The sequence below is a fragment of the Eretmochelys imbricata genome, chromosome 14, assembly GCF_965152235.1.
Source record: "Eretmochelys imbricata isolate rEreImb1 chromosome 14, rEreImb1.hap1, whole genome shotgun sequence".
Taxonomy (NCBI): domain Eukaryota; kingdom Metazoa; phylum Chordata; order Testudines; family Cheloniidae; genus Eretmochelys; species Eretmochelys imbricata.
The window spans coordinates 46,682,480-46,697,046 of record NC_135585.1 but is presented as its reverse complement, the minus strand read 5'-3'; the positions used below and the strand labels follow the sequence as shown (position 1 = coordinate 46,697,046).

The following is a 14,567-nucleotide window of genomic DNA, read 5'->3' as shown; positions in this document are numbered from 1 at the left end:
TTTTTGGGGGGAAAGACGTTTCCAAGCAGGCTCTTTCCCGGTTATATATCTGTTAGACGCTTGGTAGTGGCAGCAATAAAGTCCAAGGGAAAAAGGTAAAATAGTTTGTACCCTAGGGAAGTTTTAACCTAAACTGGTAAAAATAAGCTTCGGGGGTTTTCATGCAGGTCCCCACATCTGTACCCGAGAGTTCAGAGTGGGGAAGTAACCTTGACATTGCCTTGACTGAACTCACTCCAAATTCCAAGTCCCTTGTCCAGCAGAGGACCTGCCACTGATGGAGAGTATTATAATTATTCATGCATATTTTATTTTACATTTGTAGTGCTGTATAAAATGACATTTTCATTAGCGATACCACAGTTTTAACAGGTATTTCACACAATTATTCACGATTTTTTTTTCTTAATACACATGTGGGAGTATTTATTATTGGAAAGAGGAATCCAAGATAAGATGGAGAGCTCATGCATACTAAGTATTGTTTTCTTTCAAACTCATACTAAAATAAGCCAGAAACGGCTTGAAAGTTTTTAATATGGTTATATATGTAACATGATAGGCTGCAAGAGTTCCAAGCTCTGTAACAATTTAATCCATAATTAAAACTAGTGCAATAGCTATTTTTATATATCTCACTTTGCGTAGCTTGAAAGGGTGAGTTTATGGAAATATGTATTGTTTCAGCTCCATTGCAGAACAGTGCTGCGATGGTTAAAGGCTCTGTAACAGTCCTATTTTATACATCTCAGCCATTAGGATCTTACCTTTTAGGCATAGCTGTTTGCTCCAGGCTCCATTTTGGGATTAAAGAACCTGAGCCCAAATTATATTTTTGGTACAGGTTTTTTTTAAAAAAAAGGCTCTCTTGGTTTTTAGGTTTATAAATGCAAAAACAAAAAACAGATGCATTAATTTCTGTACTCTTCTGTAAAAAACAAGTTTATTTTTTTTAAAATACGAAGCCCGATTCTCATTTACACAAAGTCCTTTTTTTACACAACTCAATCGGCATAAAGGGGCCTTGATGTGCGAGGAACTGATGTTTATGCCCTCTGCAGAGACACATCTGCTCTTGTACAGTATTTACACAGTCAAAGCTGCGTAAAAGCGCCCTTCATGTAAGTCAGCCTCAGTCCCTAAATGTTTTCAGGTCATTTGACCATCATGTGGACTGGTACACAGGAGTCACTACTTTTTGAAGCAGTATCTTAGTAACAATTTTGGCCCTTGAACACAGATGTGCTCCTCCCTTTGAGTTAAATAGGTGCAACAAGAGTCTATCCACAGTCAGACTTTGACCCTTAATAGTAGACCTTTATATACCTATAGTTATTTGCCAAATCCATGGCCCCATGGTGTTCAGGCACCCCTGGCTGGAGACTAATAAAGATACTTATGAAAACTGAATTTACATTTTTATTCCACACCTATGCAAACATACCTAGGTAATGCTAAAGTAAAAACTTCATACATACAGGGGAAAGTATCTTTGAAGGGGAAGGAAGAGGGAATTCACAAGCACGTACACTCAAGATGCTCTCACAGCTGGGTGTTTGTGCAGCTGTCATTGTGTGTAATCTTCCGTGGGGTGGAGTGCCTGGGGTACTGCTCCAGGCCCGGAAGTTACGTGGAGGCCAGTAAAGGGAGGTCCCGGAATGCAGTTCTCTATGGGCTGCAGGGGGAGGCGAGCACGGATGTGTTCAGCCTGAAGTTCAATCAGAGACCGCAGCATGTCTGTCTGCTCCCGGAGCAACGTGATCATCTCTTGCTGCCCGTTTCTCCTGTCCTCGCTATCCCTCTGCATTTTGTCATTGATCATTACCCTCCAAGCCCTCTGCTCGCGCTCCGAAGCACGGGAAGCTCGCAGGACCTCCTGAAACATGTCTTCCCTTGTCCTCTTCTTTCTCCTCCTCACCTGGCCCAGCCGCTCCTCTGGGGTGGACGGAGAGGCCCTCAAGGCCGCATTTGCAGCTGCTAAAGAAACAATGGACAGGTACCATTGCCAGTGCATTTACTCCCCTTGATCGAAACAAGTTACAAGCACAACACGCTCACTTCCCCTTGGGACTCAGAGCAGCCCCACCCATGGCGAGTATGGCCGGGGGGTGGGGTGGGAGTTGGGACAATAAGGAGGTGGTAGCACTGGGGCAGCAGCACAAGCAGATCGGGCTATTGTACTGCATACTAGCCCCGTTTCCACAGGTGGTGGGGACCGTAGGTGATCTCTCGCTCCGGAGAGTAACAGGCTGAAAGGGAAGAGCTCCTGGCTGCAGGCCGGGTCGGCATGATGCTAGCCTGTGCGCTGCAATGGTGCCTGCGGAAGTAATTGCTGAGTGGCGTGGCAAAGCGTCCTACCATGGGGGAAGGAACAAAGCAGCCCTCCCAAGAAACCTTTGGCAGAGGACTGCAGACCACCTCCCAGGAAAGTTTCCTAGAGAGCTCTACGGAGGATTCACAGGACATCCTGGTGTGAACAAACAAACTATGCTGAAGGGCCCCCTCTGCCGAGTTGTACAGGGGAATGAGCAGATAGCAACTGTACCTCTCTTGGTTATTTCACTTCCTCTTCTAGCCTATTCAAAAAAGCTGTACGTGAGCGATGTGTGTCTGCAGTACTGAAGCAAACTGAGTACTTACCAGAGGTTCCCTCCCCTGCATCAGGCTCACCGGGGCTGGACTGCTGGGACTGGCTAGACTGCTCAGGAGTCAAAAAGAAGTCCTGGCTCGCCACGCCGCCGGATCCCCCTGTCGCCTGTCCCCCATACTCCTCCTCCTCCTCTTCCTCCTCTTCCTTGATCATCACCTCGATCTCAGGGTTCACCCCGGTGCCCTGTGACTCCAGGTCCCCCAAAGTATCCATGGGACGCTTGGCGGTGGAGGCGGAGTCGCCGTCGATGATGGCGTGCAGCTCCTTGTAGAAACGGCACGTCTGCGGCTCCGCCCCAGAGCGACTATTTGCCTCCTTTGCCTTCTGGTACGCCTGCCGCAGCTCCTTGATTTTTACGCGGCACTGCTGCGGGTCCCTGTCGTAGCCCTTCTCCTCCATGCCCCGAGCAATTTGGCTGTAGATGTCGAAGTTCCTACGGCTGTTTCGGAGCTGTGCCTGCACGTCATCCTGTCCCCACAGGCCCAGGAGATCCACCACTTCTGGCGTACTCCAGGCAGGAGCCCGTCTGCCGCGTGGAGCCGGCATGCTCAGCTGGGTAGTTGCTAGATGAGCTCTCCACACTGAGCAAACAGGAAGAGCAATTTCAAAAATTCCCAGGCTTTAAGAAGGGCGCGGCATGTACCTGGCTGCCAAGAAACAGAGTTCAAAACAGTGACCAGAGCAGTCACTGTGGGGCATTGTGGGACACCTCCCGGAGGCCACTGAAGTTGACATAAGCAATGCAGTGTTTACACTAACACTGTGTCACCCTAAGTGCTATGCCTCTTGGTAAGGTGGATTTATTAGGCTGGCGAAGCAAGCGAGTTAAAGCAGTGGGAAGAACATTGTATTGTAGACATCTCCATAGTGAGGCAGCTTATGTTGACCTAACTCTGTAGCGTACACAAAGCCTCAGAACTGGGTTCTACCTCCACATCCCATCCAAACACTCCTAGGGAAGTAAAGTCAGGGAGGAAACTCCTGACAGCTAACAGGATGGGTGGGAAGCCGTGACTGATATTTGCCTTGATGCCACGAAACCTGCTGACTGCAGCCCTGACCTGGGTGGGACGGGGCAGAACTGGGGGCTCTTGCTCACAGCATGTTTTTAGGAGTCGAGGCTTTTTCCTTCACTCACCAGATGGTTTCTCTGTCAGTTTCACGGACTCCTCACCAGTGTGGGTGCCTCTCAGGATCTCCCTTTCCTTGGAGGCCTAGAGATCCCCTGGTTCTTCCCCTCGTTCCAACCCGGTGATCAGCTTAGGTTTGGTAATGGGGAATCCTGCACAGGGGATAAAATCAGGCAAGATCAGGGTCCATGGAGTCTTGGTAGAGTATCATTCCCTGAATTTAACCTGACCCTACATGGGACTGTGGTAACTCCGACCCCTTGGGAGCAGCAGATATCTGGGGGCGGAGGGTGTTGTCATGCCCTCACTAGGAGTTCTCAGGGTAGGTGCGCTCTGGGGGGATTTGCTGACACACACACACCCCTAAGATGTTAAACTCCTGCCTATTTCCAAGCATGCAGCACCAAGAACCCTCCCCATGGATGGAGATAGTCCCAAGATGGCAGGTGAACGGTGTGTGAAGGAGAAACAATACAGGCAGGACAATACCCTGCTTCTGGCCCCTTGAAAGCTGGGGAGATGAAGATGAATTAGCATGTCCATTAGGTTTCTGCCTCCCCTGTTCCCTTCAAGGGGATATGAAGATGAAAGTGTCTCTCACACTGGAGCTGTGGACTCTGCGACCCATTCTCCCCAAATCCAACTAAGTAGGGAAGAACCGGACCAGATTCAGAAATGCAGACCTCACAGCTTCTAATAGCTGAGGGCACAGGAATCCCTTACCCAGCAAGATTTCAGTCTCATAATTCTCCTGCATGACGTCCCTGTAGAGGGCTCTCTGACTGGAGTCCAGCAGAGCCCTCTGCCCCTTGTTGAAATACACAGTCACATCCTTGAAGGTCACGAACCCTGAAATAACATCAGTTTCTCCCCTCAGTGCCTGCTGCCAACTAATCCTGTCCCAAGCAAGGGACAGGGACAGGAATCCCAAGACCTTCATATTTCATGGTAGCCTCTGGCTAGTGGGAAATATGGTAGCCTCTGGCTAGTGGCTTCAGCACTGAGAATCTGGTCAGTTTTCCCAGCCCTATCCATGGGGGTGTTTCCTAGGGTTACCATACACCTGGGTTTTCCCAGACATGACCTAGTTTTTGGCCCTCTGATCGCCGTCCGGGCAGATTTTTGAAATATGAATATCTGTGATTTTTCCTTGCTCATCCTTTTTCCAGCACTAAATCTGGATGAACTGCTATTCCTGGCGTGCCCTAACAGCAGCATGCATGTTAACTGGTTTTCTCATCCTTATTTCTGGGCTGCTGCTGGCTGGACACTGCCTTCAGAGCTAGCAGAGAGCGGCAGCTGCTGGCTGGGCACCCAGCCCTGAAAGCAGTCCCGTCACCAGCAGCAGCCCAGAAATAAGGGTGGCATGATATTGACTGTTGAGTGGCTGAAAGGGATCCTGCTTGTACAGCTCAACTTCAGGTACGCTCTACAGAGACATATGGATGGGCACAACAGGAAGATGTGCAGTAGGAAAGGACTGACTGCATGCAAAGAGGTACACTTAAATTTGATTTACATTTATTTTTGAGGCCATTATGCTTGTTATTTATAAATGTTAGCTATTCAAAGCGGAAAGAAACTGTACAGTCAAAATAGAACTCCCCCCACCCCTCCCCTCTGTTTGGGAACTTGAAATATAGTAACTGTAGTGTTCCCTCTTTCAGAAATGGGGGACTGTTCACTCCCTCCCAATGGGCCTGTTCTGAAAATCAGGCCCAGGTTGAACATGTCCCAGCAGGTTTATCGCACCGTGTCCCCTCCCTATCTCACCCTGAGTATTTCTTCCCCTCCCCCTTCACAACAACCCGCCCTGCAGATCCCTGAAAATCCCCTACCTGAGCTGGCTCCACCACAGCCACTTCCCTTCCCTGTTTCCTAGGAGGATGGGACCATCGGGAGTGAAACGTGGATGTGATTCCTCAGCCTGTCAGGGTGAGAGCGGTGATGGGGGAGATTTCAGAAGGGGCTTGAGTCCATTTCACACCCCGATTCCCCCCAGGCTCTCTCCCTGCAGACAGACACTCTGGACTCTGCCACGCTGGGAAAACGCTTAGCTTAAAAAACCCTCAGTCACTTTATTACAACACAGACCCGGCCCCTCCCACCAGCACTGAACCCACCGGGACACTTTTAACCCCCTGCCCCCAGGGTCAGAGTCTCTAAGACAAATGCTAGGAAAGAGCAGAATCAAAGGAGGCACTTTGGGGGGGTTCCCCCTGACATTGGCCCTGAGGGCAGCACGTACCCTCAGCAGCGCAGGGACTCAGACGGGGCAAAACCTGGCTTTTCCTCTGTCAGCTCCTCCCCTTGTTCCCAGGAGAATCAGTCTGCCCAGGGGTGATGTAGGGAATGGATCCCAGCGGGTCTGGGAACCTCTCTCCCCATTTATTGCTCCTGCTGCCCCTTTCACTCTCACCATTCCCCTTTCTATCTCCTTCCCTCTCCCTGGGAGAACTGGTGACTGTCCCATTCCCATGGGTGTTTGCTTTCCATTGAGAGAGTGGGTGTGGGTCTGAGGGCAGCAGCTCTGGGAGCCGCAGACATATAGGGAGCCCCTCCCACTCTGGTACAAGCTCACCAGCAGAATGTCACTTTCCTGCCTGGCCTCAGCCCTTTCCCCCAGGTCTCTCTCCTCACTTGCAGGCTCTGACTCAGGAGCTGATGTTGGCAGAGCCAAGGACGGCCCCAGGGGGCTAGTTCCCGGCACTGGGGAAAGTCCCCACCTGGGCTGGGCACAGAGGGAGCTATAATGACAGTCTCTCCCTGACACAGACCCTGCTGAGGAAGCAGCAGCTGCTCAGTCTAGGCTCCCAGATCACAAGGGAGGAGGCAGAAGCATCTAGTATTTTCCCCAGGAATTGAAATTTGGGGGGTGTTCGAATTTACAGGAAGGATGAGGGCCAAGGAGTGAGTCCATGAGGGCAAAGGTGGGCTGTATGGCATCATACTAAAAACTGATTGTGAAACGTTTTTTTCATTTATTTAGATTTAACTCCTGTTGTAAAAAATCAAAAATTAAAATTGGGTACTCAAGCCTTCTATGAAGCACAATATCTACATCCTTCTTCGTTTCTTGCTATAATTTTGCACAACTCTATTAATGAACTTCTTGAATGCAATGCGTTCATCTTTGGTGACTTCCTGCGTGTACAGAACTTCCAGTCCTTCAAATGATATGCTCATTAGTTCATTCTTATGATCAGGCACAAGGCGACTTCTTTCAGAAGATAAAATTCTATTCTATCATGAAAAAGAACGCTCAGCTGTAGCTGTTGTGACTGGGAGTAGCAAGATATGAATTCCTACTTCTTTCAGCCCAGGAAACACAGCACAAAGATCAAGTCAAGCCACTAGTGACGATAAAAAAGAAGTTGAAGTGAAATCTTCATTCATTCATCGTATGACATTCCATTCTGTGTTCAAATTCTCTATTCTGTCCTGATCGCATCTCAGCCCCATTTCTGGTAGTGCATCACTCCACTCAACTGTCGGTGTTTTATAAGATAGGCATCTGTAAAAGACTGAATGGAATCCAGAAGTCTCTGTTGTAGATTTGTAAGAATCAAGTCTGTGTACTTTTTCAGCTGGCTTAACAAACACGTCTTCTCACCTTCACTTAAGGATTCAACATAAGTGCCTTCATTAGTCAACTTCTGGACTAAAGTCTTTGCTTCTTCCAGTACGTTTTCAATGCATATCTCTCTGATTGATCCAAGTATAGCTTCTATTGCTGGACAAAGGTCTACTAGTGTTGTAGCAGATGCCTGGATGACATTGTTTAATGATCCAAGTAGTTTTAACAGTAGACTTACAAAAGAGAGAATGGTGATTGTCTTTTCTGAACGTAGTCGCAAAAGTAGTCCACGCGCCTCACTACTTAGATCCATCCCATTGTGGTAGATACTTTCCAAAGTCAGTAATAATGGTTGCAGTAATTTTAAGACAACAGCCAAGGATCACTCATGAGAAAACCAGTGAGATTTCCCAGGTTGGACTAATTTGAACTTCAGTCCCGGAGCATCTTTTAGTTTTTTCAAGACGTTCAGTCTTTTTGGACTCTTGTTGAAAAAGAGAGTACAACAAAGGCATTAAATTTATGGCTTTTTAAACGTCTCTTGAAGATTCTGCAGCTCGTACTAGTGCTAGTTGAGTAGATCATAGAATCACCAGTCTGGAAGGAACCTTGAGAGGTCTTCTAGTCCAGTTCCCTGCATTCAAGGCAGGAAGAGAGTATTATCTAAGACTATCCCTGACAGGTGTTTGTCTAACCTGCTCTTAAAAACCTCCAGTGAAGGTGATTCCACAACCTCTCTAGACAATTTATTTCAGTGCTTAACTACCCAGGCAGTTAGGAAGTTTTTCCTGATGTGCAACCTAAACTTCCCTTGCTGCAATTTCAGCCCATTGTTTTTTATGTTATCCTCAGAGATTAAAGAGAACATTTTTTCCTCCCTCCTCCTTGTAACAACCTTTTATTTACTTGAAAACTGTTATGTCCCCTCTCGGTATTCTCTTTTCCAGACTAAACAAACCCAGGTTTTTCAATCTTCCCTCATAGATCATGTTTTCCAGACTTTTAATAATTTTTTTGCCTTTCTCTGATCTTTCTCCAATATGTCCACATCTTTCCTGAAATGTGGCGCCTAGAACTGGACACAATACTCCAGTTGAGGCCGTATCAGTAAAAATAGAGCAGAAGAATTACTTCTTGTGTCTTGCTTACAACACTTGTGCTAATACATCCCAGAATATTTGCTTTTTTTGCAACAGTGTTACACTGTTGACTCATATTTAGCTTGTGATCCCCTATGACCCCCAGATCACTTTCCGCAGTACTCCTTCCTAGGCAGTCATTTCCCATTTTGTATGTGTGCATTGAGTATTCCTTCCTAAATGGAGTACTTTGCATTTATACTTATTGAATTTCATCCTATTTACTTCAGACCATTTCTCCAGTTTTTCCAGATCATTTGGAATTTTAATCCTATCCTCCAAAGCACTTGCAACCCCTCCCAGCTTGGTACCGTCCACAAACTTTATAAATGCACTCTCTATGCCCTTATCTATATCACTGATGAAGATGTTTGAACAGAACCGCACCCAGGAGCAATCCCTGTGGAACCCTGCTCGATATGCCCTTCCAGCTTGACTGTGAACCACTGATGATTACTCTCTGGGAATAGTTTTCCAACCAATTATGTACCCACCTTATAGTAGTTCCATCTAAGTTGTATTTCCTAGTTTGTTTATGAGAAGGTCACGCGAGACACTATCAAAAGCCTTACTAAAGACAAGATATACCAACTACCGCTTCCCCCCTATCCACAGGGCTTGTTATCTTGTCAAAGAAAGCTATTTGGTTGGTCTGACATGCTTTGTTCTTGAAAAATCCATGCTGTTACTTATCAATTTATTATCTCCTAGTTGTTTGCAAATTGATCCCTTAATTATTTGCTCCATTATCTTTCTGGGTACTGCAGATAAGATGGCCTCTGCAGTGTTTATAGGAAATATTAGGGATACACTTTTCTCTGAGCAAAGCTCATACTCCATGTCTTCCAGGGAAGTTCACAGCTCCATCCAATACACAAGCAGGCCTCTGTCTGGGGTCCAGTTTACTAGCCTTTAACTCTTCTAATATGTGGGTTGTCACAGATGCAGCCAATGTGTCTTCTATAACCTGAACATCTAGAAATGTATCTACTGGCCTACCACAAACATCATGATAATCTAAACAATGACTTAATGCCCATTTGCATGAGCGCATTCATCAGCCATGTAGGCAAATGTTTTAAGATGATGAGAGAGTTCACTTTTTCCAACTGCTGAGTCTTGCACTGTTGCACTGCATGCTTCTAACCAGTCAGTTGAGTTTCTTAGAGAAAGATAGTGAGCATTTGCTGGTCTTGTTTGGAACCAGTGTCCAGCTTCCATATTAACAAATGACAATGCATTTAACATTGGCCTTCAGTTTGTAGTGTGTGGTATCTCTTGCTTAAATACAAAGTATGGTGTGTGACAGCCATGTTTGTTCACATGAACCATGTTGTGTCTCCAGCATTCTTAACAACCTCATTAAGTACTTCTGGCTTTGACAGTGACCAACAAACACTGGGATTTAGGTTGGGGAGACATTGTTTCTTTAGTAGGTAGCTGTATTTGTGCTTCGGACTTGTTTAGCTGTTGAAACACCACTTGAACCTTCAGGTGACATGTTGGCATATTCTTGGTATGTTTGTCATCTTGGTTGGTTTGACCACTGAAGGGGGTGAGGGCAGAGTTGGGGGTGGCGGGAGGGAGTGCAGGGAAAGCCCTGGAAGCATCTGACCCAGGAAGCTCAACTAACTCTAGGGCTCTAATATCATGAGCAGAGAGACACACAGACACCAGCCTCCTCTGCCTTAGGGCACGTCTTCGCTGGCAGTGCTTTAACTTGGCTTGTGTAGTCGCAGCACAGCGCTCTAAAAAAACCCACCTCCATGAGGGACATAGCTCCCAACGCTGGTGCACTGTCTACACTGGCACGTTACAGCGCTGAAACTTGCAGCACTCGGAGGGGTGTTTTTTCACACCCCTGACCCAGAAAGTTGCAGCGCTGTAAAGTGCCCGTGTAGACAAGCCCTTAGCAATAACCAGCTTTCCCCCTCCCCTCTGCCCCCTTATGACTGAGCCTCCCTGGGTTGGGGTTGTCCTAGCAGCCCCCATGGACAGTTCAACAGCTGCAGTTTTCATTTGCCCACCTGGACTCACACCAGAACAGAACCAGAGATCCAATATGCTTCACTAAACTGGAACCAGACTTAAACCATCATTTTTCCTCTTACTCACTGAATCTGAATCAAACTGCGGGGGAAAAAAATGGTTGCCAGTTAAAATAAAGTTTCAGCAATTTTTCAGCTCAATAATTGAAATAAAATAAAAGCTACTCTGATCTTACTTTCATTATAAAAAATAAAACAACACACTGGCATGTGATTGCTACCAGAATGGCATGCCTCAGTAGAAGAAGAGAAGGTGGCAGCCAACAGGAGCAGGGAGGGAGATGAGAGAGAAAAAGTGGGGGGCTCCCTGGTCCCAGAAGTTAACAATAACTCTTCAAGCCCAAGTTAAAAGGCTGCTCAACTCTTCTCCCTCTTAGACAGGACTTCTCTCCCCCATCCTCACCCCTTGGTGCAGCTCCTCCCTCCAATTGCCCCACCTGACACGGGCCCCATGACCCAAATTCAGTTCCCCACTGAAGCAAGCTGCAGGGGCCCCGCTTCTGGGGCACTACCAAGTAACCAAACCATTTTGGGGTCTATTGAACCAGGAACTGAACACACCGTCTGCCACTGAACCCGAACCAAACCCCAATTCCACTCCTTGCGGCTCGCGGTGACTCTGGTTTGATCCTGAATCCTGCACCGAAATCAGACCAGCCCCTGTACAGTCCTGTCAACCCAGGAGTCAGACCTCCCTCCCCCAAATAACGAGATTGTCTTTAAACTGGGAGCAGAGAGTGTGCAGAGGGGTGGGGGAGGGATTGCGTGTGGCCATTTGCCTTGTAAATTTTCAGCCCTTCCGGGAAGTCTCTTGCTCACCCCCCCCCCCCCCGGCTTGTTTGACCATTGCTGGGAGGGCAGGGGGAGACTCACTGGTTGCTGGGCGGGGCAGCCCGTCACCCCCTCCTACCCCATGGGGCGGGGGAGCTGCCTTGTGTCTCTCCCCTCCCCTCTCCCTTCCCCTGCCAGTCTCCTCTTGCTCTCAGCCTCCCTCCAGCCTCCCCACATCCCCCCTTCCCCTCGCAGTGACCCCCCACATCTTCCCTCCATTGCAGCCTCGCTGCCCCCAGCCCCGTCATTCCCCCCCTGCCCCCGGAGTCGCCCCATCCTCCCTTCAGTGCAACCACCGCCCCCGGCCTCCCTGTTCCCCCCCGACCCACACCCCGCCCCTCTTCAGCCCCCCTCCCCCCACGTGTCGCTCCCCCCCGCCCTGCGCACAATGGCACTCGGGGGCCATCTTCCCGAGATACACAACCCGGGAATCGCAGCCGGCTCCGCCGGGAGCCGCCCGGGGCCAAACCCGCCCCCTGCAGCCCGGGGGTGACGGGGGGGGCGGGTCTCTCTTACCTTCCCTCCGAGCGGGGCCCCCCGGGGCAGGGGCCGGGCCGGGAAGGGGCCCTGGCCGGGCTGGGGGCTCTGCCCTGGGAGAGGCTCCCGGGGAGCAGCGGGCAGGGCCCGGCTGGAGGTTCCCCTCTCCCGGCTGCAGCCCGGGCTCCGGGCTCCCAGCACCAGCCGCCGGGGCGCGGGGATCTCGCCGGGAGCCAGCGGCCGCGATTCACCCCCAGCGCAGCCAAAGCCCAGGCCGGAGCGGGCCTGGCAGGGGGCGGGGAATCCCCGGGCCAGCCATTCCGGAGGCTCCGTGTAGCCAGCTCATCCAAAGAAATACGCGGAGCCTAGCTCCGCTGTCTGATTGGCGCGCTCAGCTGCCTATCACAACTCCCAGCTCTCTGATTGGTACGGAAGGGAACGTCCCCCCTTCTCCTTTATTATACTTCAGCCATCTCAGGCGGGCGGGGGGAGGGCTTCCGCCGGGGAAGGATGTTTAAAGGTGCGTTCGGCCCTGGTCGATGATTGGCCCAGTGCTAAGAGCAAAGGGGGCTGTGATTGGAGGAGAGACCAGGTACTTCCCCGCCCTCCTTTATTACGCTGGGCCTGGGCCATGTGGGTGGCTAGGTGGATGAGAGCCCTGGAGTTTTACCATCTCAGCCTTGGGGGTGGCGATCAAGCAGGTTGTAGGGACCAGCCCTAGACCAGCAGCATCAGGGCAGTGAGGATGTCAGGCTTGTGCTTTGTGCTGGGAGGGGTGGCTATAGGGGAGGCCGCTAAGGAAAATTTTGGAGTGGCTACAGCCCCCACAAGCTCCCCTGCCCAGCGCTGCCCTTGTCAGCAAAGCTAAAAACACGTGGGTTGGGGTAAAGGGAAACAAGCTAGAGGCCAGGAGGCCATGAGTATAAAGCTCACCTTTACTGAGTGCTGTTTGTACTTGCAGGCACTTCCCAGCCCTTTTTGCTGACCAAGCCAGTGTGTTCCCAGCTCTAGAAGGCAATCCAATATTGTATGTCTTTGCTGCCCATTTTACAAATAATTTAAAAAGAAGTTGCATAAGATCACTGAAATCAAAATGGGGAATAGGACCACAGTCTCCCACAGGGAAGCCCCAGGTCTTAGCTAGTCAGCTCCACTGTCTTTAGTCTGAAAGCATCAGATATGTGTTTTGGTTCTCCTGTCGCTATCTGGTAGACTTCACCAGAACCAGCAATAGGAGCTGGGAGTCCTGATTGCAAATGTTCTATAGCTGACTATCAAATACTTGTGTAACCCACTGGCAAGGTGGCAGCTGGTCTACGCACAGCAATTATTCCCATATATGATGCGGTGGGGTGTTCAGTGGGGATCTGCAAAGACATGATTCAAATCCTGTAGCAGAACCATGGAGGGGATCCTTCATCCTGTGCTCAGTGTGGTTTGCATTGGTTTTGTTTTTGTTTCTTGTTTGGGGGGATCTTTAAAAAAATCTTTGTCTGTGGGGATCCAGATGACTGGGCTTGGGTTGCTAGAGGCTGTGGATTTTGCGGGGCTGTGTTGCAGCCCATTTCACACTAGAGGCAGGTAGTGGGCAGGTGCCTCAAACCATCATACTGTTCACCCATCTTGTTTTAAGAGCGTTAGCGATGGGAAACAGATGTACCCAATACTGGGGCTGCAGCTGAGTCCTTGAGATAGTTATAGCTAATTGGAAGGGAGACAGTGATTGGTGGGTCTCTGGAGATTTAATAAATAAATAAAGGGCATAGGTAATTAGCTGATCTGGTTCCCCTTCGAAATTAGTGGAAAGATTCCCAATCACTTCAAAGGGCTTTGGCTCAATTCCTAAGTGACTTGGTCAGTCACCCAGAGTGAAATACATTTCACTCCAGCAACCAGGTTCTCTGCAGATAAAGCACAGGGGGGTTTGGAAAGTGAAATCCACCCCCATCCTGAGACCAGGACATAGGACTCCAGCATTAGAAAGCTGAATGCAGCCCTTCTGCATCACTTGGTGGTGCTGGATTCCCCTTCCATGGGGCACTGGGGCTGCTTCCAGGTTTGGGGTTAAGTCAGGATGGGGGTTGCACTGGCTCCCCAGGCTGTGGGTGGGTTTCACCCAGTGGAGCAGAGCAGGATCTAGCACCAGGGGATCCTTCATCCTGTGCTCAGGTTGATACAGCACAGTTCCTCCTGAACAGAGCACAGACTCAGCTTAAGCACAGGCCCAAGGGAGATGGGAGAACTCGTTAGGTACTGTACTGCCTGAATGTGCTAGAAACTCCTCAGTAGTTACAGGCTCCCTGGCAGTTAAAGTCAGTCCAGAAGTTGCCTTTTTAGTGAAGTCTTTCAACTTTTATCCTAAGCTACAAATCATAGGCGCCAACTCTGGGTGCTGCGAGGCTGGAGCACCCACAGGGAAAAATTAGTGGGTGCTCTGCACCCACCAGCAGCCTAGCTGTCCCCACCCCTCCCCCGAGTGCGCGGCGTGCCCGCTCCTCCCCCTCCCAGTGCTTCCTGCCCACTGCCTAACAGCTGTTTGGTGGCCCTTAGTTCTGGGACCGGGAGGGGGAGGAGTGGGGATGTGGCACGCTCAGGGGAGGAGGTGATAAAGAGGCGAGCAGGGGCTGGGACTTGGGGGAAGGTGGTGGAATTGGGGCTGGGTGAGGGTGGTGCAGGGGTGGGGCCAGGGGTCGAGCACCCACGGGGCAGGGGGGA

The 14,567-nt window shown here is 49.7% G+C and overlaps 1 protein-coding gene across 5 annotated transcripts; it reads right to left on the bottom strand.

The window, feature by feature from the left end:
• Positions 1-924: 924 nt before the first annotated feature.
• LOC144274653 (uncharacterized) lies at positions 925-12,146 on the bottom strand. 5 transcript variants are annotated; one of them, XM_077833642.1, is made up of 6 exons: positions 11,892-12,145; positions 5,619-5,707; positions 4,504-4,629; positions 3,789-3,932; positions 2,641-3,231; positions 925-1,977 (listed from the first exon to the last, which is right to left on the bottom strand). In XM_077833642.1, exons 5-6 carry the CDS (start codon positions 3,194-3,196, stop codon positions 1,568-1,570), a joined length of 966 nt encoding a protein of 321 aa, XP_077689768.1. In that variant the 5' UTR covers positions 3,197-3,231; positions 3,789-3,932; positions 4,504-4,629; positions 5,619-5,707; positions 11,892-12,145; the 3' UTR covers positions 925-1,567. The 5 variants fall into 5 exon arrangements, with proteins under 5 accessions (XP_077689768.1, XP_077689769.1, XP_077689770.1 ...); XM_077833643.1 differs by lacking the exon at positions 4,504-4,629 and having other exon boundaries at positions 2,641-3,297; positions 11,892-12,146; XM_077833644.1 differs by lacking the exon at positions 4,504-4,629 and having other exon boundaries at positions 2,641-3,293; positions 11,892-12,146.
• Between the last annotated feature and the right edge of the window lie 2,421 nt (positions 12,147-14,567).

Bases quoted from the DNA above. Each gene is read 5' to 3' on its own strand.
- LOC144274653 (XM_077833643.1), bottom strand. From the start codon at position 3,196: ATGCCGGCTCCACGCGGCAGACGGGCTCCTGCCTGGAGTACGCCAGAA. The intron at 1,978-2,640 runs GTAAGTACTCAG...TTGTTTCTTTAG, and splicing joins TGCAGGGGAGGGAACCTCTG to CAGCTGCAAATGCGGCCTTG.